The 27,757-nt window shown below is 53.5% G+C and overlaps 2 protein-coding genes across 5 annotated transcripts; one reads left to right on the plus strand and one right to left on the minus strand.

The window, feature by feature from the left end:
• The first annotated feature begins 1,603 nt into the window (after positions 1-1,603).
• Positions 1,604-3,644, plus strand: PNMT (phenylethanolamine N-methyltransferase). The gene is made up of 3 exons (XM_069542423.1): positions 1,604-1,979; positions 2,782-2,989; positions 3,113-3,644. Exons 1-3 carry the CDS (start codon positions 1,778-1,780, stop codon positions 3,552-3,554), a joined length of 852 nt encoding a protein of 283 aa, XP_069398524.1. The 5' UTR covers positions 1,604-1,777; the 3' UTR covers positions 3,555-3,644.
• Positions 3,645-4,232: 588 nt separating this feature from the next.
• PGAP3 (post-GPI attachment to proteins phospholipase 3) lies at positions 4,233-18,259 on the minus strand. Of its 4 annotated transcripts, XM_069543326.1 has the most exons (8): positions 17,972-18,259; positions 16,698-16,795; positions 15,745-15,897; positions 7,672-7,734; positions 6,977-7,038; positions 6,505-6,641; positions 6,040-6,241; positions 4,233-5,890 (listed from the first exon to the last, which is right to left on the minus strand). In XM_069543326.1, the coding sequence occupies exons 1-8, from the start codon at positions 18,150-18,152 to the stop codon at positions 5,827-5,829; spliced, it is 960 nt and encodes a 319-aa protein (XP_069399427.1). In that variant the 5' UTR covers positions 18,153-18,259; the 3' UTR covers positions 4,233-5,826. The 4 variants fall into 4 exon arrangements, with proteins under 4 accessions (XP_069399427.1, XP_069399429.1, XP_069399426.1 ...); XM_069543328.1 differs by lacking the exon at positions 15,745-15,897 and having other exon boundaries at positions 17,972-18,232; XM_069543325.1 differs by lacking the exon at positions 4,233-5,890 and having other exon boundaries at positions 6,148-6,641; positions 17,972-18,210.
• Between the last annotated feature and the right edge of the window lie 9,498 nt (positions 18,260-27,757).

Here is a 27,757-nt window from a genome sequence, read left to right on the forward strand (position 1 = left end):
GAGGGGCCCACCCGTTGGTGTCCCCCCCAGTGCTCGCTTCTGGGAACAGGCCCTGCATCTCAGCTAAATATGGCAGAATTAGTGGGTCACCCCATGCTTGAGGGGAGGGGCTGTAGGGACAGAGCTGTAAACAGGGTGGCTATCTGCCGAGGCCCCCTGACTGCCGTGAGCCCTGGCCTCTGCCTCTAGTCCTCTGGCACTGTGCAGTGCCCAGGAGGCCAGTTGGCATCCAGGGTTTATTGAAATGATCTCATGGAGAATAAGGAGGGGGCTGGCACCAGGACTGTCAGCTGTGCCAGGGTGTGGATGGGGTCAGTGACCCCAGGTCTCTTGGTTCTGAATCCAGACAGAATCAATCCTTGGCTGGAGTCAGGTGTTCCACCCTCCCTGGCCTGGGAGCCCAAGGTGGGTTGTTGGGGGTAGGGTGAGTGTGTAGAGGGTCAGGTTCCTGTCTGTGACCTCTGCAGCTGTTGCAGTAACTCATGCCCCAACCTGGCTGCCCGGCCTAACTAGAAGACAGTTTCTCTTGGACAAGGTGTGGGGGGCGGGTGGCACGGAGGAGGCCTGGGCCCCATCTTGGCAGGGACTGGTAGCCCACCCAGGGTGGAGAGGCACTAGACTTGGTCAGAGCGGGGTCCCACTCCAGGAAGACCATGGAGATGGCCTCTGCAGAATCTACTTCCTATTTGCGGGGATAGGAGGGGAGAACCTGGCATCTTGACAGTCTGATACCTGGAGTGCCAAGCAGTCTGCAGGCCTGGCCTGGTCCTGCTCCCCCAGAGGGGGCTGGAGTTTGGGCTGTGAGATGAGAGGGGTCAGACTCCAGACCAGGCGACACACCTAATCCCTTGGCGTCCGAGGCTGGGCTCGTGTCCCCTGGGAGCCTTGGCAGCCTGGAGAATGCACCCTGCGCCCTTCCGTCCTCACCTGGGCCCCTCGCCCTGTGTCGGGAACATCCTGAGCCTTCCGCGAGATACGAGGCTGGAAGCCCGCAGGGCCTGCAGGGGAGGCCGGGCTGTTCCCTCCGCTGCGTGCAGTAGCCCCACTCCCCTATCATCACTGCCATCTGACGGGCGGGGTTGGAGCTCTACTGTGCAGCTCCAGGGCTACCGAGACCGTGGGGGAGGCCAGAACGGACTGTCCTTTCTGGAGTCAGGGTGGGGAACGGGGCGGGGGTGGGATGGGAATGCTAGAGAATGCTGGGACGGAAGAGAGGCCTGGAGGAGGGGAGCTGGGGGAGCCCTACTAAGAAAGGGGGTAGATGTTGGACAGGGTGTCCCGGAGATGGGGAGCCTGGCGGGGGACTGGGCCCTTGGTGGAGAGCGCTGGGAGCTGGGAACTGGGGAGAGGGCTAATTTGAACCCTGGCAAAAGAGAAGGGGAGGGATGCCAGGCAAAAGGGGTGAATGCGAGACTGGAGAAGAGCGACATGGAGGTCCTGGGACTGGCGGCTGCGGGGGTCTATGGAGTCTGGGGGTAGGAAGCCTGAGGGGTAGGGCGCTGGAGCTGGTCTTGGAAGGGAGGGGAGGCAAAGAGTGGAGGGCAGCCGGGAGCAATGGTGGAGCAGGGGCGGGGACGGATGCTCCCCTCCATCCCACCCCCGTGCGTCTGCTTCTGGGACATTAAAGGAGATGGATGGGATAGGGAAGACGCAGCGCGTGGCCCCAGGCAGCTCATCGCTCAGCCGCCGCCCCCGCACCGGAGGGGCCAGGGCGGGCGGGCGGGGGTCGGGCCGCAGATAAAGGCGAGCGGGGCACAAGGGCGGCCACCGCAGCAGCATGAGCGGGACAGACCGGAGTCAGGCGGCGGGCGCGGTGCCCGACTCAGACCCGGGCCTGGCGGCGGTCGCCTCGGCCTACCAGCGCTTTGAGCCCCGCGCCTACCTCAGCAACAACTACGCGCCCCCGAGGGGGGACCTGAGCTGCCCCGACGGCGTCGGGCCTTGGAAGCTGCGCTGCTTGGCTCAGACCTTCGCCACCGGTGAGCGCGGGGGAAACGAGACAAAAAGTCATCAGGGAACCAGAGGGGCAGCACGCGAGAGCCCAAGGTCAAATTAAGAGGTGAAATAGAAGAGGAAGAGAAGCAGGAACCCTCACGTGAGAGGAGGGAGATGAGGAGAGGGGTTCGGAGCTGAGAACACAGAACTGAGAGGAGAGGTGGGGAAGGCAAACGCTGGGGGCAGGCAGAGGAGAGGCGGGAGGAGAGGCGCTGCCAGGCATCTGAGTTTCCCCCAACTTAATCCTCACTGGTAGGCATAGTTTATGGTTGCGGAACCTGAGTCTCAGAAAGGTTAAGTTCATTTCCCAAGGTAAGTCAGCCGTCCCTAGAGCCAGGACTCAGCCCCTGGTCCGTCTAACTCCAGAGCTAACTCTTTTTCCACATAGAGACTCACTTAACACCAGAAGGCAACGGCACCCCACTCCAGTACTGTTGCCTGGAAAATCCCATGGGCGGAGGAGCCTGGTGGGCTGCAGTTCATGGGGTTGCTAAGAGTTGGACACGACTGAGCAACTTCCCTTTCACTTTTCACTTTCATGCTTTGGAGAAGGAAATGGCAACCCACTCCAGTGTTCTTGCCTGGAGAATCCCAGGGAAAAGGGAGCCTGGTGGGCTGCCGTCTATGGGGTCGCACAGAGTCGGACACGACTGAAGCAACTTAGCAGCAGCAGCACCACCAGGAGAAGGAACAGAGAGAAGCGGGAAAGAAGCAGGAAAGGGAGGCAGTGACTGAGGCTGGGGGCTGCAGGCCTAGCACCAGGGCCCGCTTCCTCTGCCCACCCAGGTGAGGTGTCTGGCTGCACCCTCATTGACATCGGTTCAGGCCCCACTATATACCAGCTGCTCAGTGCCTGTGCCCACTTTGAGGACATCACCATGACAGATTTCCTGGAGGTGAACCGCCAGGAGCTGAGGCTCTGGCTGCGAGAAGAGCCTGGGGCTTTCGACTGGAGCGTGTACAGCCAGCATGTCTGTCTCATCGAGGGCAAGGGGTAAGGGCTGAGGGGTGAGGGTTGGGTAGGGGGTTTCCCGGGAGTGGCTGGTGGGAGCCAACAGAGAACTGAGTGTGGGGGGCCGGAACCCTGGTCCTGACCCTGCCTTCTGCCCCCAAACAGGGAATCCTGGCAGGAGAAGGAGCGCCAGCTGCGAGCCAGGGTAAAGAGGATCCTGCCCATCGATGTGCACCAGCCCCAGCCCCTGGGCGCTGGAGGCCTGGCACCCCTGCCTGCCGACGCCCTGGTCTCTGCCTTCTGCCTGGAGGCTGTGAGTCCAGACCTGGCCAGCTTCCAGCGGGCCCTGGATCACATCACCACACTGCTGAGGCCTGGGGGGCACCTCCTCCTCATCGGGGCCCTGGAGGAGTCATGGTACCTGGCTGGGAAAGCCACGCTGGCAGTGGTGCCCGTGCGCGAGGAGGAGGTGAGGGAGGCCCTGGTGCGGAGCGGCTATGAGCTGCGGGATCTGCGCACCTACACCATGCCTGCCCACCTTCGGACGGGTGTAGACGATGTCAAGGGCATCTTCTTCACCTGGGCCCAGAAGAAGGTGGGGGTGTGAGGCCCCTGTGCACGCAGGGCCAATGGCCCTCACCTGCCTAGATTCCCTGTTGTCTGAGGTGGCCTCTAATAAAGAAATAAGTCCCTGTCAGTTGGTGTAAGTGCCGTCTGTGGCTCTCCAGGGAAGGGTTCTGACTTGTGTTGTGGGGGTATGGGAGGCATCGGCCCTGGCCTTTCCCTCCCTGGAAGCTTCCAGAAAGGTTAGTTTCTGTACACTCATTCTTTCCAAACTAAGGAAGGCTGGGGTCACAGGGAGCTCCTTCAGCATCTGCCGTGTGCCCCGCACCTGCTAGTTCCCTTCCATCCTCACACTCAGCAGTACGCTACTTGCAGGTGAAGCTCAGAAAAGTTAAGAACCAATAAACAGTAGTGGAGCTTAGTGGAACCCAGAAGGGGAGGCAGATGTAAGTGGCACTTGTGGCCAGTGGAGCTTCCATCCAGTCCCAAAGACGCAGCGATGGCAGGGGAGAAAAAGAGGCACCAGCTCCCTCCTCCAGCCCCCAGGATAAGTGGGACAGGAGCTCCATCCATATCTGCTGTTGCCCTGGATCTAGTTCCTGCCATCCCCAAGCCCATGTTCCTAGCTGGAGACCCCTCTGCCCCTCTGCTGCCTCCAGCCAGCCCTGTCTTCTTCCCTCCAGCCCATCCTACTCACACAAATGAGATCGAAAAGAGTAGGTGAGGTGAGAATTGGTTTATTAAGAATGTCCCTTGCCACCCTCCTCACCTTAAAATCGTTCTTAGTATCAAAAGAAGTTAACACAGGCCGCCCAAGTCCCTGAGGTTGGAGTCCTAGCTCAGCGCCCTTACTCCCAGGGAGGGGAAGAGGAGCAGACTCCCTGCTCCAATCAGAGACGGCCGTGGGATGGAAAGTTTCTGGAGCTCCATGTTCTATCCGTGTGGAGCAGGAATGTGCTATGGCTGCTGGCAACTGGCAGGGGTCACCTTTGCCACAGCGTAGACACAGCACTGCCCCTGCCTGCTTCTGGGAAGATCAGAGAGTAGACCCAGCCGAGGTCTTCTCCCCTCTGCCCCCAGATTGCTCCTTCCCCACCCCCTGCCCTGGCTCAGGAACCGGCAAAGGGGCTTAGCAGGCAGAGCACTGGAGTAGGGGATGGCGAACCATGTCTAGGCAAGGAGGATCCCCATTTTCCTTCCTCCCTCTGCCTCCCAAGGGGCTGATTCTGGGGGTGATCTTGAGTTGTGTGGGAGCCCTATGAGGTTTGTAAAGAGAGGGGAGTGCAAAAGAAAGGAACACAAACACACATGCAACCTGGACACCCTTACCCCTGCCAGATCTGAGGACAGCCTGGCTCTCTGCCTGGCCTGGGCTGTGTGCAGAGCTGGTGTTCAGTCAGTGGTTGGCCACATGACTTGATCCTGCCCACCCCCCACTCACACTCCCTTGCACTCACGTTCAGTCTCTGCACATTCCCCTAACCCACACTAACCCGCCTGTCCCCCAACACACACACTTCAAGACCACTCACACACATCCGCACTGCAGCAAGGCCAATGCTCACCACCCCACCCGCATCCCACACACCCCAGATCTGTGCCCACCACCCCATCAACCTACACACTTGTTCTCCCTCACACACTCATGTGTGGGCTCCCAACCAGAAGAGCAGCTCAGGGGCCAGAGGGATTCCTGTCCTACGGTCTCTGGGGTCCTGGCTCCAAAGAGGGAGTGCGGTGAGGCCTCCCGGGGGTCTGACTGGAGTAAGTCTGAATGAGACTGCTCCCCAGTCCCAACAGCTTACTGCCTCTAGATCCCATGAGAAGATCTGCTGGGAAACTTGGGCAGCTGAAGAGCAAGCATCTAGTGCCACCTAGCGGTGCCCTGAGGAGGGCACAGGGGTAACAGAAGGGACCTCACTATATCCCCAAAGGCCATGGTACCTGGTCTCCCAGCTAGACAGAGGGTTCTGGGAACCACCCCGGCAGTGAGGAGATGTGAGGAGGAGGCTGACAGGGAGGGAGAGACAGCCTCCTCTCGGTGGAGCTAAGAACACAGTTCCAGTCCAGTTCAGCTCCAGGGACCAGAGGGGTTGCCCATTTTCTAGCCCAGGTCTGCTGGGAGGCCAAGGCCTGTGGGGGTCATGTGGGGGTGAGCAAGGGGTGGGCAGGTTACATGATTCTGGGCCCACACCCTTCATGTCCAAGTTCAAGATGCTGAAAGGAAAACAAATCATCTCAAGGACTTCGGGGAAGAAGGGGAGCCAGCAGGGATGGACAGGATTCTCAAGAGGGCAGATCTGCTTCCAGGGCCTTCAGTCCAGCTTGACCTTGGCCTCTGACTCCTTCAGCAGGTAGAGGCTGTCATCTTCCAGGAAGCTGTGGGTGGAGGGGGGAGCCCACTGAGGCAAGGCACAGCTCTGAGAGCGTCCCCTGGGGGCGGGGGCGGGTGGTGCAGGCAAGCTGGCTGGGTGGGTGGGAGGCAGAGGCACAGAGGAGGTGAGTGCTGGGCAGGGAGAGGCACCCACCTGAAGAAAAGGACGTGAACCGGGATGGTGCTGATGTGCCAGATGGCGTGGGCATCCAGGACCCAGAAGAGAGGCGGGAAGTCCAGCAGCTCGAGCAGGGACAGCCCCTGCAGCAGCAGGACCACCGCCACGCACTTGTGCACATGCGGCAGCCGCTGGTTCCGCAGGCACCAGGCCAGCCACCACGCCGCGTTCAGCAGGCCTGGGCACGGGCGGCGGTGGGGAGAGGCTCACTCCCTGGCCTCCTCCTCTCCTCCCCAAGTCTCCCCTCTGTGACCCCAGGGCCACCCTCAGGAGCCTCCCCCCGAACTGCCCCTCTCTCCCACCCCCAAATTCTTCCCTCTTCCTTCACCCTAAGGGTCTCTCTAGAACCTCCTTCTCTGGTGGGCACCAATGCCCACCTCCACCCCGAGGCAGCAGTTCCGCAGACGGCCCCGCCCTCCCAGAGAGCCCATCCCGCCTCACCGATCGCCACGTTAGCCGCCATGTTGTAGCCGTAGTCGAAGCGGATGAGACTCAGGTAGGAGACGTGCGCCGTCAGCATGAGCAGCAGGAGGGCCCGGAAGGCACTGGCCACGGCCGGGCGCTGCAGCCCCACGGTCCTGCCCCGCCGCCCAGAGCTGCTCAGACTGAGTGGCCTGTCCCCACGGCAGCATGCCCTGAAGCACCCCCTCACCCCAGCAGCCGTGCAGGGGAGCCAGGCCAGCAGGGCAGGCTTCCAATCCCCGAGGGGCAGCCTGTGACCTTGTGCTATATAGCTCCTTGGAAAGAGCCAGGGCCCCCATCCCATCACGGAGTCCCCTCCAGATCCATCTGGATGCTATGTGCATGCGTGGTGAAAGCCCTGGAACAGCAACCCCAGCAGGCCGGGAGATTGGTGACCACTTTCCGCCCCCGGGGCCTGATTTTACCCCCAGAGCAGCCAGAATGGGCTCACCTGACACAGCACAGATAGATGGAGTGCAGGATGACAGTGGAGGCACAGAAGTAGTCCATTTTCTGCGGGCAAGGAGAGCTGGATGAGGGGCCAGTGTGAGGGCAGTAGGCCGTGGACAAGGCTTCATGGAAGGCAGGGCCCAGAGAAGACCCACCAGGGATGGGGGTGGCGGAGAGCCAGCCAGAGTCGACTGTGGGAGTCCCAGGTCTACGGCCAGTGGGGACGTCTCATGTTCCTTTCCTCTATCGCTGTTTTATGTCTGAATTCAATAGACTGACCCTTGTATTCACATTATACAATTGAAAAAAAAAATGTACTCAGCAGCAAGGGTTTAGAGGTGTGCCGGCCAAGACTCCAGAATGGAACAGCGTGCGCGGACTTCAGAGTGCAGTCTGGGTTCAACAGCTGTGGGCTTGAGTCTGGATTGCCCCCCTTCACTGGCTGAGGGATCCTGGGCAAGTGATCTCACCTGTCAAAGGCTCAGCTGCCGCATCAGTTAAGAAGAGCTAGTGATCACACCTGCCTCACAAGGGTCAAGTGAGGCTCAAGTGCACTAACAGGCTGAAAAGGCTCTGCACAAAGCAAGTGTCCTGTGAACCCAGTCAGGAGGAGAACTAAGAGCCAGGGCTGCCCCACCGCTGTCCCTGGTCCTCCGGGACTGTCCCCAGCAGAAGATGGAGTGGGAGGGCGCTCACCTCTGTGAGGTCGGTGTCCCTGGTGTGGAAGACTGTGGACCAGAACCAAGCATTGAGGGAGACCTGAGGAGAGAGGCAGCCAGTGAGCATGGCGCCCAGAGGCGGGGAAGACCCCCCAGAGGGTCTACCTCCATCTCACTTTGGGGAAGGGGAGCTGAGAAACAACATGCTTCCCTGGGTCCTGAACAAACCCATGCCCCTCCACCCCACCCAGTCTGGGTCCCTCAGACTCAATCTTCCCACCCCTGAACTCCCCCAAGGCTGCGACGCTGCAGCCTCCACAGGTTCCGGCCTGGCCTGGGAACCAGTTCCGGCAGTCAAGTTCCCTGGTTACTCAATGGCTAAGACAACAGCCCCCAGGGAACCTCACCTCCTGCCCCAACTGGCAGGTGATGACAGCCCCACCCGGGCCAGGGGAGCCGGTGACCTCAGCCTCTGGGGGCGGGAATGAAGTGGGTGGGGTGGAGGGGCTTGAGCCAGCTTGGGGTGTGTCTGGAGCAAGCAAGCAAGGGAGGGAGATCAAGCAGATCCCACTGGGCCCAAGTCTCTGAGGAGGAAGCCCAGCCTTCCCCTGGCTGGGCCGGCCCAACCCGCCAGGCCAGTGGCTGCTGCTTGGATCTGGGAGGAGCGGAGGAGCAGGGCTGGAGGGGCTGTGGTGGGCAAGGGCCCAAGGGACTGCTGGAGGCCTTTCTCCTGGAAATTAACTGCAAGGAGAGAGTACAAATCATCTGGCAAATAAGCCCTCACTCTCGTGGAGTTGGTGGTGGCAATTTTTTTCAGGGACTGCTGAAACCCAACTTACTGAAAGAAGGGTGGGCTGGGGTGGAGACACACAACACTGGGCTGGGTGAGAGGGCTGGGAAAACAGTCAAAGGAAGAGACGGCCAAGGTCTGGCCTGGAAGGCCCTAGGGGTGGGGAGGGATGCGCTAGGGTGGTACAGTCCTGCCAGAGATGGGTAAAGGCCAGGAGCTGCTCACTTGGGTCCAGTGTACCAGGAAAACAAAGGGAGCAGGGTAAAAAACCCACTCTCCTCCTGGTATGCAGCAGGAAGGTAGGTGGTAGGATGAGTTCCCTAACACAGGCTTGAGGGGGCTTGTGAAGAAATGGGGAGAGCAATGGGGTGGAGGCCTAAGCTCTACTGCAAAGCTGCTCAAGCCTGGAAGTCTCTGGAGGCTCAGGGGGCCTGGTGAAGCCTTCTGGCCTGGGTTCAGGGCTGACTCTTGCAGCTTCTGCTCCTCATGACCTGGGCACAGGCCCTGCCCTTCTGGGCCCAAGCTCCCCCGTGGGACAAATCAGGGGGCACCCAAAGTGATCCTCTGTTCCCTTTCCAACCCTGATGTCAGGTGATTAATCCAGGTCTTTTGAGGACAGCCATCCTGTCCCATCCCTGGAGACTGGACCCCTTCCCCAGAGATGGTAATGGGCGCTGGTCTGGAGGCTGGAAAATGGAACAGGATGAAGTCCTTCCTCAGACTCTGCTTCTGCGAAGTCTGTGATGCTTGGGTCAGAGTAGGGAGAGAAGCAGGCTCAGTGCTGGAGACGGGGCCCAGGTGATCACGTGGGCCAGGTCTCCTGGGCAGTCCAGGCTCAGGGACATCCTTGGGGAGGGAAGTGGCCCTGAAAGCCAACGTGACAGGGAGGCAGAGGGGAAGGCAGCAGGCAATGGCAGCCAGCCAGGTCTCCTTGTCACCCGTGGCAGGAAGGGGGAGGTAACAGGCAGACTAAGTGGCCTGGAGGGTTGTGGGGGAACGCACAGGGCTAGGGCTTCGCTCTATGGGACAGGGATTGGGGTTGTTTTCGCTCTATGGGACAGGGATTGGGGTTGTTTGGTCCCCTGTCCAACTGCCTCCCCGGGGTGCCTTCCACTTACAGAGACCCACCTGAAGCCTGGACTCTGCACCCTGAAAAGTCCCCTTTCCCCTGGGGAGTATCTCATTATGGGGGGCTCCTCTTCTGACCCTCTCCTCAGACTGGGGAGATAGTGTCATTAAGAGTGCAGGCCCTAGGGCCAGACTGCCAGGGTTCAAATCCTGCCTCTGCATTTCCTGTGTGTCCTTGGGCAAGTTATTTAGCCTTGTTGGGCCTCAGTTTTCTCATCTGTAAAATGGGAATAGTCATAGTAATGATAAGGATTTAACCAACAAAACAAGTACAATGTACAGCACAGTGCTCAGGACAGGGTTAAACATTAGGACTTATTTCTCCCTACCTTGCTGACCAGCGTAGGATTCTCACACCCCTTCACAGAACCAAGGCCAAAGAGCCCAAGTCTGTCTCCCACTCTCCTTGGTGGCCAGGGAAGTCTAGTCTGAGAAAGGGTGGTCTCTCCAAATCTGCCTTGGCCCAGCCACAGTTCCAGGCTGGGGGCAGGATGTCTGGAGCCTCCATCATGAGATGGACTCTGGGTTCAAATTCTGTCTCAGCCCCTAAACAGCTGTGTGATCTTGAGCAAATAATAGCTTCTCTGAGCCTTAGTTGCCTCACGTACAAAACAGGGTTCAGAATAGCACCTGCTGCGTAAGAGGGTCCTGAGGATGATGTCTGCAAGATACCAGGCACAACAAAACCATTCAGTACGTGGTGGCTATTCCTGGGCCTGGAACACAATAGGTAGCCCAGAAGTATCTGTTTCCTTCATCATGTCCAGGGACTGACCACCACCACTGCCCTTCCTCAAAGGTCACAATGTTCCAGGGAAAACCACGGAGCCCCAGGGTCTCTTGGTCCCAGTACACAGACGCCGCAGCTGTAGGAAGAGCCCCCTCTGAGCCCCTTTCTCCCTGCTCCTGAGCGACCCTCCCAGGATGCACTGAAAAGAGACTACTTCTCTTCACTCAGAGTTTGTCATTAAGGCTCAAGTTTAGGAACAAAAGGATGTGAAGGACGGGAGGGCCCAAGTGTATGGCTGCTCCCAGGCTCCTCGGCCAAGCCTGAGTAGAATGGGGGAGCCAGGAGTGGGGGGTGGTAACTGGCCAATCAGGCAGGCCAGGAAGGCCATGGGCGCCAAGAACTTTGCATAAACACTGAGGAAAGGGGGAGGCCAGGGGCAGGGTGCCCAGGAGGGCGGAACTGGAGGGGACACGACAGGCTGGGTGGAGAGCAGGAGGCTGCTTCAGTCTGTTGGAAAATAAGAAAATTGAGACAAAAATATCACAGCCGTGAAACTGGTTGGATGCCAAGTGAGCCAGATCTGTCAAGAATTCGACCCCAGTGCTAAGCCCCAGTGCTCGGGGCTGTCATTGACACCACCGCGGTGGGGACAAGTGGGTCTTTAAATAGCTCGCTGTCTCAGAAGTGGGGGAGGCAGAATGTTAAATATGATGCCTGCTGCCATCCTGCCCCCCTCTCCCAAGGCCTCAGGCAGGGCAAGCCAGCCCCAGTTCACTCCTGAGAGAGAAGTGGGCAAGAAGTGGATGGAGACGGGAGGAGGGGGACTTTTTCCACCATCAAAAAAGATTCCTTGATTTCCTGCCATTGCCTGTTGCACTGGCGCTTGTCTGAGCATAGGGACATCCCCAGAAGTCTAGCCATCATTCTGCTGTCTCTTCTCCCAGTTTCCTCAGCAGAGGTGGGGTACAGTTAGTCCCCACCACCATAAATCACCCTGAAGAGACAGTCTGGCCTTTCCTGGCACCCCATCCTCACGCTACCCCAAGGACCTTTCCTTGTTGGATGAAGGGACAGAGAACCGGTTTAGCCTCGTAGCTTTGGCAGCGAGCAGGGGCCCCCAGTTCCATGAAGTCAAAGGTCTGTGGTGGGCTCCTCCAAAGCCTGGCTGCTGCCCAGCCCAAGTCCAGGTCTAAATGTCAAGGCAAGGGTTGACTTCTTACGCCAAAGCTTCGTCAGCACTGCTAAGTGCTGGAGAAAAAGCCGCAGAGACCCCTCCCCATCCCCAAGACCTCACCTGGAGCAGGTTGGGGGGCCTTCCCACCCCAACTCACTAAAAATCAGGAGCCCCAGTCGCTCCAGAAAACCCAGCCTACAACAAAGTCCACAGTTACAACCTCCATACAGCTTGGGATTTTTCCCTCTTGCAAATGCACGCAGGACTAAAGATTGAGGGTAAAATCCACACTGGATCATCAAAGAGAGTGTGGGCACTGAGACTCTGTCCCTCGAGCGCCTCTTGGTGGCACGGAGAGGGGGCCGCATGTCCTCAGGGTGTCCTAAGACACAGGCTGTAGGTATCTGTCCTCTCCCAACCTGGTATCACCTGTCATGCTGGACTGCAGGACACACCTGGGAGGTATGATCCTCACCAAGACGGAAGCTGAGTGGCAGGTGCCAGTGAGACGAAAGGCCCCAGAATCAGGCGGAATCAAAGTGAGAGCTGTGAAGTGACCACCGGCCTCTGGCACATGTTATGAAGATGAAGGCAGGAACTCTGAGGTCCCCTCAGACCAGCGTGTCTACCCAAGGAGGCTCTGAGTTTGGTTCCGACAGTTCAGGCAGCACTGTCCTGTGATAACAGGGGCAGGGACGAGGGGGCAGTAAGGGCAGGCATCTGTGTCCCTGGAAGACGCCAAGGGAAAGGGGACAAGTGAACTCTCCTCAGTTTCCCTACCTTTCTTGCTTGCATTCAGTTCAGTTCACTTGCTCAGTCGTGTCCAACTCTGCGACCCCATGAACCGCAGCACGCCAGGCCTCCCTGTCCATCACCAACTCCCGGAGTCCACCCAAACCCATGTCCATCGAGTCAGTGACGCCATCCAACCCTCTCATCCTCATCCTCTGTTGTCCCCTTCTCCTCCTGCCCCCAATCCCTCCCAGCATCAGAGTCTTTTCAAATGAGTCAGCTCTTCCCATCAAGTGGCCAAAATATTGGTGTTTCAGCTTCAACATCAGTCCTTCCGATGAACACCCAGGACTGATCCCTTTTAGGAGGGACTGGTTGGATCTCCTTGCAGTCTCCTTGCAGACTCTCAAGAGTCTTCTCCAACACCACAGTTCAAAAGCATCAATTCTTCAGCGCTCAGGTTTCTTCACAGTCCAACTCTCACATCCATACATGACCACTGGAAAAACTCTAGCCTTGACTAGACAGACCTTTGTTGGCAAAGTAATGTCTCTGCTTTTTAATATGCTGTCTGGGTTGGTCATAACTTTCCTTCCAAGGAGTCACCGTCTAGCCAGAACCAAATTCGCTTCTCTGCGTGAGGCCGAAAACAGGAAGTGGTGGCTCTGTCCCACTCGGTGACAGGCTGGGATGATGCCAGGCCCCAGTCTACACAAGAATTCTGGCCCCTCAGTCTGGCACTCAGAGCCCTCTCTGCTCCCTCTTAACTCCCTCGTCTGCCCTTCAGCCAGCCACAGCGGTCAGGCTGACCTTCCCAAGGATGCTGGTCCGGGCCCCACACTGACCAGCTTCTGCACCTTCACTCCTGCTGGGCCCCCAGCTCAGGAGGTGGGAATCCAACGTCCTCTCCCCTCTGGGCACATGTCTAAGCCTGACCAGGCCTACAGATCCTGTAGAAGGAGATGCAGGCTCCCCTCCTCCCTGCGCTTCCCTGAGAGACTCTTCCACGCAGACCATGTGGTCTCCACCTCATAGATCGCTCGCGCGCTCCCTGAGCCCTCTTCGCCTCGGCCTCCACCCTGCCTCCCAGACTGGCCGGGCCTGCACCTCCCACTCAGCTCAGCTCCTTGGGATGGGGGCTTCACCCACCACAAGCACGAACCCCTGTCTCTACCCACAGCAGATACCCAGCAAACATGCAGCAGCACACGTGGAGACAGCCCAGAGGGGTAGGTGCTCAGGCCCAGACAGCCCTGGGGGCCAGCCTGTCTGCACTAGTTACCACCCTGTGAGCTGATAACTTTGGGTATGTTTCCCCGCTCTGAGCCTTCCACAGGGCTTGCAGTGGTATCATGAGGATTAAATGAGAAAATATACGTATAGAACTTAGGACCATGCCCATCTTGTGATCTGAGTTCTATAACTGATAAAGATTATGAATGGCAAGTATTAGGGAGGAGCACCATTTCCCAGAGGTTCCACAGCCTCCTTCTGGTCCTCCTTCTAGTCCCCATCTCTGAAGTCCAAGGTTTGGCCTAGACGTCCGGCCCCTGACACGATCAGCTTCCCCAAGGTCCGCAGAGACCTTCAGTCTCATCCTATTTGACTGAGGCAGAATTCAGGAGAATGGCCGACTCCTTCCTATCCCTGTCCCAGGGCTCCCCCGGCCACATGATGGCCTTGTGGTTTTCCACCTGCCCCTCTGGCCACTCCTTCTGTCTGCATTGCTGGCTCCTCCTCCCCTATTCAGCCGTTAAGTTTTGGGGTTTCTCAGGTCTCCATCCCAGATCCCTTCTCTTCTCACCAAGCTCCCCCCGGTGATGACATCCACACTTAGTTTCTATCACTGTCTTCTAAGCAGAAGCACAGGACTTGTCCTTGATTCCTCACTTCTCATCTTAGGTCGCCTCACAGCCAAGGTGGTGTAAGAGTGTAAGCTCTGGAGCCAGATGCCAGGCCAAACCCTGGCTCCTGGGGCAGGTAATTTAAACTTTCCAGTCCTTGGTTTCCTTGATGTAAACTGAGGACAATAATACTCCCTACCTCATAAGCTTTTTACAGGATTGACAAGGTTAATATTTATAAAATGCTTAGAATGATACCTGGCACAGACTAAGAGCTGTGTATGGGCTTGTTAAAGAAACACATGAAAAAATTTTAATGTTACCTCCAAAACATAGCTCAAACACACTTCTCTTTAATGCCCCTTCTTCCCCAGATCTGTGCCACTTCTCTAGCCTAGCTACTGTGCCCTACATGAAAATTACCAAATAGGCCCTGCATCCACTCCTGCCCCCTCCAACCTGGCCTCTACACAGAGGCCAGAACGGCAAATGTATTCACAAAGCTCCTTCTCTGCAGCCCTCATTGCTTCCTGAGGTTTTGGGAGTCAAGATCTAAAGTGTTACTATGAGGTTTTGAGAGTCAAGACCTAAAGTGTTACTATGAGGTTTTGAGAGTCAAGATCTAAAGTGTTACTATGCCTGCAGGCTCTCCACCTCTATCCATCTCCAGGCTCCAGCTGCTGCCCACCCGCTCGCCTGGCTCACACCCCATCCCAGCTTCCTGCCTGGTCAGCCTCCTGGCGTTCATGTCCTCAGATAACCTGCACTCTGTCCTGCCAGTGCATATTCACCCATCATTCTGATTTGACCTCACATACCCCTTCCTCACGGAAGCCTTCTTGGATTGCCCCGTGCTGGTCTAGACCCCATCACACCCCCCACAGCCCTGATCTAGCCTTCACTGGACTTGTTCATAGCTGACCTTTTACATTCAACCGTGTACTTATGTGACTGGTACCGGAGGGTGGCGACCCATGTGTTAATATATGCTTTTGGATCTCTCACACATAGTAGGCACTCAACACCTGAACAAATGGCTGCTTTGATGGAAGCAAGGTGAGTGAGTGGGGGCTGTTTCCCTAAGGTTTACCATGGTAGTTCTGATCCAGAGACATCCATTGCAACCTCTCATGCCCTCCCCAAGGTGATTGTGGTTCATATCTGTACCACAGTCCCTGTTGCTCATGCAGCTCCAGGCCCCAGATGCTGGCTCTTCTGACCAGCCACTCTGTGAAGCTCAGAGACCTCTCTGGATACTCAGATGGAACATACTTCAGCTTCTCCAGGGATGGTCTAAGCTCTAGATGGAGTACTGTTGCTGCCACTGCCTCTAGGCCCCGCCTGGGGTTGACAGGGCTTTGAACCCTCCACAGGGGTCCTGGGAAAGACCTGTGGTCCCAGCATGCTCCTACCACCCATCTCCCTTCTGTGTCTGTTAACTGTCCTACTGGGTGTTTGAGCAGCTTCCTGCTTCAGGACGAGATCAAGGTCTCTTTCCTCTCTCCCTCCCCCTCAGACAGCCTGACCCAGGATCTTCTAGAAGGTGAAGGCCTGATTCAGCACCTTCCCTGCTCTCCCTAGGCTGGACCACCCCACAGCTGCAGGTTTAACCCTGGAAAATTGAGGGGAAGCGAGGTGGGTGAGAATGGGGATCTAAGGCTTCCTCTTTCTCAGATGAGGGTGTAGAACAGGAATCCTGCCAGGTTACCTACCCAAGCAAAGGCCACGCAGGTGGGGTACATAGGGGAGGAGGCTGGCACGGAGGTGCGGTAGCGACAAAGCATCACCAGGCTGGCTAGGCCATTGAGGAAAGAGGCCACAGCAGAAGCTGGCTCTTGGAAGCACAGGAACCGGGAGAAGGGCCACTGTAAAAGGAGCACATGGAGGGGGCCTGAGGGGCAGGCGATGCCCAGCTGGCCCCACCCACTTCTGCCTGACCTGCTGCATCCCCAGGTCCCCAGCCAGCTCCTCAGCTCTGGACCTTGGCCAAAGCCTCAGATGCAGTCCCTCTTCAGGTCAACGAGCTCCCCTGCGCTCCCTGGCTGAGAGTCATTCCTCTATCCTGGTCAGCATTCACAGCACCGGGAAGACCAGGCAGGCCAGTGCTGATGGCCTCAGTATAGTTGGTGGAAGCAGCACAGACCTGTCATCTAGAAGACACAAGAACTAATCCATCTTCTACCACTGACCACAGCCCTCTGAGCCTCACCTTACTCTGTGAGAAGCTGGGGAGAATAATTCTTACCAACTGCAATAGTCTAGAATAAGATCTTATTGGATCAAAGGGTATCAGCAAGCTGAGCCTCTGTGCCTCACTGGGCAATCTGAGGGGTATTTTTATTTTAAATCCAGACCCCTACTGAAGAAGCAACAGAGAGCATACCAAGAGGACACTCTGGGAATTTGTCCTTGTAGAAAGGTGGGCATCTCAACCACTCGAAGCAGCCCAGCACCACTCCCTGAGGAGACCCCAAAACCTCCCAGATCTTGTTACCTCAAATCCAGAGGCAGGACACATTGTTCCCATCTGATAACAGGAAAACCAGCATGTTTTGAGGATGGGAAACACACACTCATCACCCCACACTTTGGCTTGCTTCAACAGCGTGATCCAGCTAGAGGCATCTTACTCCCACCATATACTTAACCTGACCCTCCAGCTCACCTTGCCATGGAACTGAGGCACTTTGTGACCTTCCTGGAGGTAGAGGCCAACGGTGACCCACATACACTCATACTTACAGTCGTCCCGACAGGTCCAACCTGAAACAGATAAATATGGCCTGGTGGATTCCCCAGCATGGGGAGGCACAGAGATAGCCCGAAAGGGGCTCAAACCCAAACACAAGCCAAGAGGGCCTGCAGGTTGGAGAAAACCAGAAGAAATCTGAAAATTCTAACTTTCTGCTTGGACGGATGAGTGATGGTGCAACATACACACAAGGGAAAGGTGCGTGCGTGTGTGTGTGTGTTAGAGTGTACAGTGAGCAAATAGAGATGTCTCTTCTTTCACTCAAGATGGAGATTTCGGCATCTGATGGACTCATCTGTGGACATGTGGGTTCACGTTTGCTCTTCCTGAATACAGGATTTGCTCTCACTCCCCAGGGAGAAACCCTTGTCATCTTAACCCCCGCCTATGAAAATGAAGTTCAGGTTCTTCACTCTGACTTTGGAGGCCCCACATTGCCTTTTAAACTTTATTTCCCATGACTCCTTTTCAGGCACCCTGCACCCTGAGTAAACCAAGCTGCAGGATGTGTCCATATCTACCCAGGGCCTCCATTCTCTGTTCTTTCTGTCTGGTTAACAAAGGACAGTAAAGAGAACAAACTTGTAGTCAAACAGACCAGAACTGAAAACTCTACTAGTTATTGGCTGTGTGACTTTGAGCAGGACACCTAACCTCTCTGAGTCTCCTCATTTGTAAAAATCAGGTTAAGAGAATCAACCTCAAAGGGTTGTTGTGAAAAATAACTATTTTGACACCTGTCACACTCTAAGTGCCCACTATGGCCACAGGCCTAAATTTAATGCATCCATCGGGAGGACCTTCCTCTCAGGAATGTCCAAGATAATCAGTGTCCCCAGCTCTTCAAAGTCAGAAATGATTCCTTCCTCCCTACATGCTATCTAATCTAAGAATCCCTGGGGGCTCGAAATGCCGTCTCCTTGCATTATGAGCCCCCAATGGCAGGACCCTGGTCTGATTTCGGTGTCATTCCAGTACTTTGTACCCAGGCGGTAGTAAATGCCCATTTGACTGAATGAATAAAAAGTAAACGAAGCTCCTGGCTGACAGGCTATCATCACTCTGGGGCTCCACTCACTCACACCCATAATGGACCCGAGGGAGGAACTAAGGTACATCATTACAGAGTGGCATTAGGGGGCGGGGCCAAGATCATTGGGCGGGGCCTACCGCGGGGTGTGGCTTACCTGCTAGACTCATGTAGATTGGCTGGCGGGAGCGGAAGTGCTTCAGTGCACCCCCCGAGCAGTTCCGCTCTTCGCACCGAAGCACGCAGTCGCGGTACACTGGCTCGCGGTCGCCCTGGGAGCCGCTTGCTAGCGCGGCTGCTCCAGCCAACAGTACCAGCCGCGCAGTCCGCCCGGCCATCCTTCCACCCTGGCCCTCCGCCTGCGGAGGAGCTTAGGAGCTTTCACTTCCGGAGTAAGCGGAAGTGCCTTGTGTTCTTTCATCTGCTCTCCTCTGACGTCCACCCCAGTTTAAATACAAGTTCCCGGGTTTTTGTTTGCGCCTGCCCCGCCCCTCGCCTAGATGTTATCTGCATATAACAAGGCGACAGGGTTAGGGTAAGGGAGACACCGGATAGGTTAAGAAGCAAAATAAAGTGGTATTTTATCAACATCTGTCTTCTTTCTTCTCCAGGACCTCTTTGTTTGAGCTAGGGCTATTTTTCTGTCCCCAGTTTAATCGGATTTCCGCACTCGTACCTGGAAGTGTCTATTTATCTTCCAACTCCACTGGCACCACCACTCCAGTTAAAGAAATCATCATCTGTCGTCCAGGCATCCAAAGTATCCTCTTAACACAACCCCCTACTTCTGCTTACACCCCTCCAGCTCATGCTCCGTTTCCAAATATCGAAACTTGACCATATCATTCTCCTTAAAATTCTTTACTGGCTCCTACTTGCCTCAAGATAAAATCATAATTCCACAAGCCCTGCATAATCTTGACTCCTGCCTACTGATCTCCCTCACTTCTCTGCTCCAGACTTCCCTCAAGAGGCCATGACCCTTGGCTTTCCCTCGTCCCCTCGTCCATATCATTCTTACTCCTGCTGATTCTTTTAGTCTCAACTGAAACACTGCTTCTAGGAGTAATAACACCTGGAGGGAATATAACATATGGTGGTCTCTGTTCCCAGGCAAGATTGTGGGGGGACTTTGCTGTCTTGTTTACTACTCTACTGCCAGCACTAGTACAGAATTTGCCTCAGGGTAGGCCTAGCAGGAGATCGCATCTATCATCAACAAACGGTTGAAAAAAACAAAAATGACATTTGAATTGAAAGAAGCCATACTAAGACTTGCAGTTGACTTTCAGTAAAAATGAAATTCAGAAGACAATGGAGCCACATATTTAAAATGCAGAAGGAAAATTAACTGTTAAAACCTAGAGTTTGATATATAAAAATATATATGACTCAAAAATGAAGACTAATTATGTTTTCTGACAAACAGAAACAAAGAGAATTTGTCACTGCAGACCTTTAGTGAAAGGGATACTAAAAGGTGTTTTTCGAATAGAAGGAACACGTCCCCCATTGGGAAGCATACAAAGGAGGGACATGATAGAGTGAAGGTGGATATATGCATAATCTAGATGACTATGGACCACACAAAGTGATAATGAGAAAGCTTTTGGGGTCATCTCTTTTGAATTTTATTAAACCTGGTTTATGGCTTCCCAGGTGGCTCAGTGGTAAAGAATTGGCCTGCCAATGCAGGAGACACGGGTTTGATCTCTGGATCGGGACGATCCTCTGGAGAAGGGTATGGTAACCCACTCCAGCATTTGTGCCTGGAAAATTCCATAGACAGACAAGCCTGGTGGACTACAGTCCATGAGGTTGCAAACAGTTGGACACGACTGAGTACACACACACACACACACACACACACACACACACACACACACACACAAAGGCACTTGCTAAGACCGAACATGGAGTTTTTTGGTGTTGTGTTTGTTTAAGTGAATGAACAATGTAATTCATCATAAGAATTTGGGTGCCAAAGCTGGGCTATCAAATCACCAGCATGATTCAGACTACTCTGAGATAAGAGAGATATCCTATTTCAAGAAAAATTAAGAGGATCTTTGGGAATAGGAAGTGAAAGTGAAAGTGTTAGTTGCTCAGTCCTGTCTGACTGTGTAGCCCACTAGGCTCCTCTGTTCATGGAATTGTCCATGCAAGAATACTGTAGTGGGTAGCCATTCCCTTCTCCAGGGGATCTTCCCAACCCAGGGATTGAAGCATAATTAGTGTGTGTGTAATGATTGCCTTTTCCTCCACTCCACTCTCTGGATTCTATTCTTTCTTTTTTTAAATTGATTTATTTATTTGACTGAAGCGGGTCTTTGATTTGGCATGTGGGATCTAGTGCCCTGACCAGGGATTGAACCCACGGCCCCTGCACCAGGAGCTCGGAGTCTTAGCCACTGGACCACCAGGGAAGTCCCTGCATTCTACTCTTTCACTCTGTCAGCAAACATTTCCTGAGCCCCTAGCCCTAGCACCAAGGTAAGGCCCAGCTCCAGGAGGCACCATTCATATTTTATGTTCTGTGAATGGCGCTCAGGGGTGCCCATTCACATTATATTTTCCAGCAAATGGTACCTTTTTCAGTTCAATATGACATGAATAGTGTCCCCTGGAGTTGGGCACCCAGTTTGATACTGATTGGGAAACTGAAATGAATAAAATAACCACTCAGCCCTCCAGGAGCTGACTGAAAATAATCGAGTGCTAATACTGTTTTGCATCTGATGGATCAGTTCTTTCTTTTTTCTCACTCCCTTTAAAAGTTAAAAATAGTTGAAGTATGTGTGATAGACTAGTTCTTTTATAATACAATATTTTATTTTGTCCTTACTATAACGCTTGGATGAAATTTTTACTAAGATCCCCACTTAAAAATGAGGAAATTTAGGATTAAAGAAGATGTAATACTGACAGAGTACGGATTCTCCTTCTGAGAAACAGAGCTCTTAAAACTTTCAAGGTTCCAATTTAGGAAGCCTCATCCTATATCAAACATCTTAAAATGCGGCAGCATGCACATTAAATAAAAATTATAAATAGTCACTTCATGGGAAATAGATGGGGAAAGAGCGGAAACAGTGGAAACAGTGTCAGACTTTATTTTTGGGGGCTCCAAAATCACTGCAGATGGTGATTGCAGCCCTGAAATTAAAAGACGCTTACTCCTTGGAAGAAAAGTTATGACCAACCTAGATAGTATATTCAAAAACAGAGACATTACTTTGCCGACTAAGGTCCGTCTAGTCAAGGCTATGGTTTTTCCTGTGGTCATGTATGGACATGAAAGTTGGACTGTGAAGAAGGCTGAGCACCGAAGAATTGATGCTTTTGAACTGTGGCGTTGGAGAAGACTCTTGAGAGTCCCTTGGACTGCAAGGAGATCCAACTAGTCCATTCTAAAGGAGATCAGCCCTGGGATTACTTTGGAGGGACAGGGAGGCCTGGTGTGCTGCGATTCATGGGGTCGCAAAGATTCGGACACGACTGAGCGACTGAACTGAACTGAACTGATATATAAATTGAATTGAGTTTATGTAAATAGTTTACATATTGCTATATTTTGTACATCTTTAATAAAATATTAATTGTTTTTCTGCAGTTTTCTTATCGTATTTTGGAGCTAGCATTGAAAATTTTTTCACGCCTCAAACATTTTTTAGGTCCTTGAAAATTCATGGCTATCCAATGGAGAAAACAATCCTAGATTAAAGGTGGAGAGGTCTGTCATGTTGTCCTGATGGGAGACGAGATGTTTCTTTGGGACATCTCTTGAGAACTTTTCCTGCCAGAAGAAACAATTACCAGGCTTCTCCATCGCCCCACTTTTCAGCCCAGAGGTCCTCCTTTCCTTGCTCAAGAGCTCCCTCATCTTAATCTGTTTCCTAACTTGGATTTGGTTTTTTATGTGAGTCACAGCCTGCAAAGTCATTGATTCATTCCTTCAACTCAGCCTTATTGAGCCCTACTGGGTGTTAGCAATTGCACTAGGAAAAAAATAAATGAATCAGAAATCCTTCCAAGTCTAGGGAGGAGAAAGACAAGAGCAAACATTACAGTGTACTGAGGGCTCATAGGCAAACTGACCATATTCTTAGAATAAAAAATTGAGGGATAGTCTACAGTGAGGCTTTCACTTTTCACTTTCATGCATTGGAGAGGGAAATGGCAACCCACTCCTTCTTGCCTGGAGAATCCCAGGGACAGTGAAGCCTGGTAGGCTGCCGTCTATGGGGTCGCACAGAGTCAGACACGACTGAGGTGACTTAGCAGCAGCAGCAGCTACAGTGAGGATTCCTCCTAATTTATCAAATAGGTATTGCAGTTTACCATGTGCAAGTCTCTGGGGACAGAGCAATGACCAAGGTACCATTTTTCCCATGGTCAGAGGAGGAAGACAGGCAATAAATGAATGTTAAACAAAAGACCAGGATAATTTAACTGCTAATACCAAGAGCACATTGGTATGATCATTATGTAGGACTGTTTCAGTTCAGTTCAGTTCAGTCGCTCAGTTGTGTCCAACTCTTTGCATCCCCATGAATTGCAGCACGCCAGGCCTCCCTTGTCCACCACCATCTCCTGGAGTTCACTCAAACTCACGCCCATCGAGTCGGGTGATGCCATTCAGCCATCTCATCCTCTGTTGTCCCCTTCTCCTCCTGCCCCCCATCCCTCCCAGCATCAGAGTCTTTTCCAATGAGTTAACTCTTCGCATGAGGTGGCCAAAGTACTGGAGTTTCAGCTTTAGCATCATTCCTTCCAAAGAACATCCAGGGCTGATAGCCTTTAGAACGGACTGGTTGGATCTCCTTGTAGGACTGTTTAGCACTGTGTAAAATATACATACCCTTTAATCCAATAATTTCCATAGACTCTCTAACCAGCAATTTCTCTCCTAGGTATATCTACATGTACACAATCTCTAGGTATACCTGCACAAGTGCAAAATGGGGTAAAGTACAAAGCTAGTCAAGGCAGCATTATTCATTATTTTCAAAGCAGAAAAAAAAAAAAGAAAAAACTAAATGTCCAGCTATAGGGAATGAATTACATAAATTGAGGAAGATCCAGATAATTATCATAGAACACAAAATAGAAATTAATGAGAATGGGGCAGATTTATAATATCCTGACATGGAAAAACCATCATGATATTTTTGGTAAGTATAAAAAAGCAAAATACTGAACAATATGTGTGTGTCTACACATTACCTCGTGTGAGGAAAAACAAGAGTACATATATTATGTTTGTCATTTTTAGAGACTATACTTAGAAAGTGGAAATAATTGTTGCCTCTGGGGAGAGGTGGAACTGTGTATCTGGGTGACAAGGAAGTGAGAGATGTTTTTTATTCTTGTCCTTTGAAAACTTTGTGCCATTTGTATGTCATCAGTTTGAAAACAGGAATAACGTAAAAACTCCGTTTCACATAGTCACAAGCACTGAGTAATATAATTGGAAAACAACCTGAATGAGGGAAGAAGGCAAAGGAGGGAGGAGGAGGAGGCCACTTTGGATTAGGTGGTCAGAGACCTTTCCGAGAAAGTGACATTTGAGCTGAAACCTGCTTGACCAGAAGAAGCCAGCCATGCTAACCCCTGGGGGCAGATTGTTCTAGGCTGAGGGAACAGCCGGTGCAAAGGCCCTAAGGCAGAAACAAGCTTGGCATCTTTGAAAGACAGAAAAGAAAGCTGCATGACTGGAAGGCTCTGAGACCAGGTTCTGGCAGGTCTCAGGTCAAGGTGAAAAGTTTAGGCAACAGGAAGCCATTAGGAGGTGTTTTAGCACCGGAGCTAATGAAATGATGTGATTTATGTCAAAAACATTTTCTTTGGTATTGTATGGGAGAAAGGAAGGATTGAAAGCGGGCAAGATCCAAGATCACAGACCCATGCTTTTGCCTATGGAACTCATGGAAGCTTAGACCAGCTGGTGCTGGCATTGGGAAAAGATTAGATGAATTGGAAGAGGAATTGATGGATTTTAAAAGATGACTGTATGGGAAGTGCAAGGAAAGAGAGGCATGGGTTCAGTCAACGAAATCATCTGAAACTGGAATTACCCCCCACCCCCCGTATCAAGACTTCATGATTGCCACAGCTTGATGCTTCTGAAAGCCTCCTAGTCTCTTCTTCCCCAAACCGAAAGCCAGAGGTAAGAATGTCCTCATTCACACCCCAGTCGTCTGTATCTACAGCAGCAAGTGGGGTGTGCATGGGGTCCTCAAGGCTTGAAAAGAGCATGAAGACCCAGTGCTTGTGAAACAAGGAATCTGGAATCCGCCAAAAAGATGACTCAATGGTGCTTTCAAGGGACAAGTTGTAGGGGTTGAAAGGGTCACTACTCCCACACCAAACCCACAATACTGTGACCAGGAACCATTCAGGGCAAATCTCATATTTCAGATGGCAAAGTGAAGCCTTATTCAAGGCCACACAGCCCAGTTACCACTTGAGGACAGCCCCTCAGATGCACTTAAGGCACACGGTGAGCAGTTAGCACCAACACACTGATAGCACAGGACACGGGATCATAAGCCGGGACAGCTGTGCGTGCCCAGGCCAAGATGGAAGCCACGGCTGCTCCATGCATCTGCATCAAAGCCAGATGAGAGCTCGGGCAGCCTAGAGAGGGAGGAAGGCCAACTCCCCAGGCCTTGGCCTGCATTCCTGAGAGGGGCTGAGGGGCTGAGGGAGGCGATCGGGCAAGCCCAGTGCCTCACATGTCTGGTGTGTCCCTCTGGGCTCTGCCCCTTTGCTAACCTGGGGACTGGGGTTAACAGACTGGCCTCCCAGAGGTTAGGTTGCAAGTTAAGGATAGGTTTTCTGACCAGAAACTTCCAAATTACTCTCCTGTGGCCCCAGAGAGGCCTTGTGCCTACTTTTGGGGAATCCTTCCAACAAACTAATTCATACAGATACTTCCCCAGCAAACCTTGCCCCAGACTAGAGGCCTTGTGGGGTAGGCCCCAGTTTGTGACCTGGACCTTGGACTGTGGCCTGCGTCTCCTCCCTTTTTCTGTTTGTTTTCAGTCCTCTGACCCCAGGCTGGCTGTTGAGGTAGCCAGAGAGGACGAGACTCTGGTGCCAACACATGCATACACACACATACACACGTGCACACACACACATGCACACACACACACAAGGCCTCCTGTGCCCCCAGTGTCAGTGGCTGGTCAATGATTGACTGGTATTTCACAGGCTGCTGGTTCCAGCCCCCAGCCTGTTGACCCTTCGAGGTCACCTCCCTGAGCCAGAGCCCCTTCCTGCCTCTTCAGTGCTGGTGGTCACCTCCACTGCCTGTGGACCCAGTACCTGCAGCCAAAGACCCGCTCAGGCAGATCTGATGCGCTGCCCTCTGTCCTTCAGTCACCCTCTTCCTCTGCAATTGTCTCTGACTCCCCAGGCCCCTCACCAGATCCTTCTGGCAAACTCTCAGGTTCCTCCAGCAACCCCAGCAGTCCCCAGCCCCCCTTGCTCCCCCTGAGGCCCCCCCTCTGTCTTTGTCCCTCAGACATCCCCTTTCCTTGGCTGTCCTGCCAGGCCCTGCTGGAGGGGCAGTTGAGGGGAGAAGCGAATCAGCAGCGCCCACCCCTGCCCCCCTTCCTCTCCTCTTGTCAAACACCAGACAAGGTTTTCTCCCCTTCCTTCCTGGCTCTGAATGGGCTCTTTCTCTTTGGGAAACTCAGCCCCTCTGGAGCCTCCTCCCGGGGCGTGAAGTTCTGACCCCACCCCCACCCCCACCGCCACCACCCCCCACCCCCACCGCCACCACCCCCCACCCCCACCGCCACCACCCCCCACCCCCACCGCCACCACCCCCCACCCCCACCGCCACCCCCCCCACCCCCACCCCCCGCCGCTCCTCCCCCCGACTCCGGCTCCCACCGCCCCCCCACCAGTGACTCCGCCCTCCCCCAGCAGCCCTCCAGGACCGGGCATTGTCTCCAGCCCAAGTTTCCCCCTGAGATCTGAGATGCAGAGAGGGTGGGCTTGTGTGGCCAGACCGGAGTAGGGGGTGGGGAGGCGAATTTTTGTGGAAGGAGGGACCAGTTTTTCCCCGGATTTCTTGGAGGAGCCTCCTTTGACTCCTTTGTCGGGACCTCAGGGAGAGTGGGTTCAAGGCTCTGGAGCTGAATGGATAAAGCCAAAGTCTCAGGGCTCCTCTTCTGCAAAATGGGGAAGGACAACATCCCCTTTCTTGGTGCCCGAGGACTCAGAGAGATGAGGAGTGTGGCTCTGAGACAGAGGGTGGCACACAGTGGGGATCACGTGAAGGCGGCACCACAGCAATCTGGCTGGCAGGATGAACCCTCCACCATGGCAGGGAGCACTGGGCCCGGGGGCCAGGGGGCGTCTTCAGCCCTGACTCTAACACCCTGATGCTCTTGAAGCCACAAGCTTGGGTGCCTGGCGCAGGTGCAAGCCCTCCTGCGTGTGGCCAGCAAATGACTCTTGGAGCCAGAGCAGCGCCTCCTCTCTCTGAAGGGCTGAGAGGCCACGGGTCTGAGAAGCTCCTTGACTAGGGCCTGGGCTGGGGTGAGAATGAGGGGCTGGTTGTGCTGGCTGTTCTGCTTTTCCCTCGTTAGCCCCGACAATGTCTTGGGCAAATTTGTTAATGTGTTTGAGCCACCGTTTCCTCACCCCTAGAGAAAATAGGGATATTATTGATGCCCATTATGAAGGGTCACTGTGTCCCCCCATACAGCAGTATTTCTTGAACATATGTGACTGTATTCCAAAGAATAAATCCATTGTACCTCATCACCCAGGACACCCATGACTTACCCCACTTACTTGTAGTGAACCTTTTCGATTGCATTCTATTTCTTAACAACAACAAGAAAGTTTTTGTCCTGATTACTGAAATTAGTTTCACCACCAACCCAGTGTTTACTGATCTACAGTTGTTTGAACATTACTGGTTAGGGCCGGAGGTGGACTTACTATGGTCTTAAAGAGGAGTAAGGGGGATTTTCCTGGTCATCCAGTGGCTAAAACTCCTTGAGTCCACTGCAGGCGGCATGGGTTCCATCCCTGTTTGCTACAGGGAATGGCCAAAAAATAAATAAAGTGGGGTAAGTTTCAGGCTCCTCATCTGCATGTATGTGTCTAATTTTGTACTAACAACTTTGTTTTCCTTTTCTTAAAGAGAGTTCCTCAAATTTCCTAACTTCAGGCCCCACAGAACCTAGGTTTGCCCAGTATAACTAAACCTGAGACCACTTATTGGGCAGTTTTGTTGTCGTTGTTCAGTCACTAAGTCGTGTCTGGCTCTTTGCCACCCCATGAACTGCAGCATGCCAGGCTTGCCTGTTCTTCATGATCTCCTGGAGTTTGCTCAAAGTCATGTCCCTTGAGTCCGTGATGCCATCCAACCATCTCATCTTCTGTAGCCCTCTTCTCCTCCTGCCCTCAATCTTTCCCAATATCACAGTCTTTCCCAATGAGTTGACTCTTTGCATTGAGTAGCCAAAGTATTGGAACTTCAGCATCAGTCCTTCCAGTGAATATTCAGGGTTTGATTTCCTTTTACTATGTGCTAGATACTATGCTGAGAGCTTCGGGAGTATTATCTCCTTTAACCCCTAGTAGTCTGTCAGATACTATTTTACAAGTGAGCCAGCTGAGACACAGAGAGGCTCAGTCACTTGCCCAAGGTCACACAGCTAACACGTGGTGGAGTTGAGATTTGAACTGAGGTCATCCTGATCCCAGACCGCCCTGTTCTCTGGACCTTACCGTGAAAGTGCTGGCCTAGAACCACGCTAGGAATAAGGAAGCAGTTTAAGAGATGCTAATGTCCTTCTTCTCCACCCCCAGTAAGTGCCTCTGATCCCCTCTGAGCAGCACAGTCCTGCTCTAGGCTGAACATTTCAGCATTCCAACTAGAGTTGCCAGTTTTAGCAAATAAAAATAAGGATGC

The sequence above is a fragment of the Ovis canadensis genome, chromosome 11, assembly GCF_042477335.2.
Source record: "Ovis canadensis isolate MfBH-ARS-UI-01 breed Bighorn chromosome 11, ARS-UI_OviCan_v2, whole genome shotgun sequence".
NCBI lineage: Eukaryota > Metazoa > Chordata > Mammalia > Artiodactyla > Bovidae > Ovis > Ovis canadensis.

Excerpts from the sequence above, each read along its gene's own strand:
- PNMT (XM_069542423.1), top strand. The coding sequence starts at position 1,778 with ATGAGCGGGACAGACCGGAGTCAGGCGGCGGGCGCGGTGCCCGACTCA. Across the intron at positions 1,980-2,781 it reads GGCTCAGACCTTCGCCACCG|GTGAGGTGTCTGGCTGCACC; the intron begins GTGAGCGCGGGG and ends CTGCCCACCCAG. Across the intron at positions 2,990-3,112 it reads TGTCTCATCGAGGGCAAGGG|GGAATCCTGGCAGGAGAAGG; the intron begins GTAAGGGCTGAG and ends GCCCCCAAACAG.
- PGAP3 (XM_069543325.1), bottom strand. The coding sequence starts at position 18,152 with ATGGCCGGGCGGACTGCGCGGCTGGTACTGTTGGCTGGAGCAGCCGCG. Across the intron at positions 16,796-17,971 it reads AATCTACATGAGTCTAGCAG|GTTGGACCTGTCGGGACGAC; the intron begins GTAAGCCACACC and ends TATCTGTTTCAG. Across the intron at positions 6,642-6,976 it reads ATCTATCTGTGCTGTGTCAG|GACCGTGGGGCTGCAGCGCC; the intron begins GTGAGCCCATTC and ends GCGGCGGGGCAG.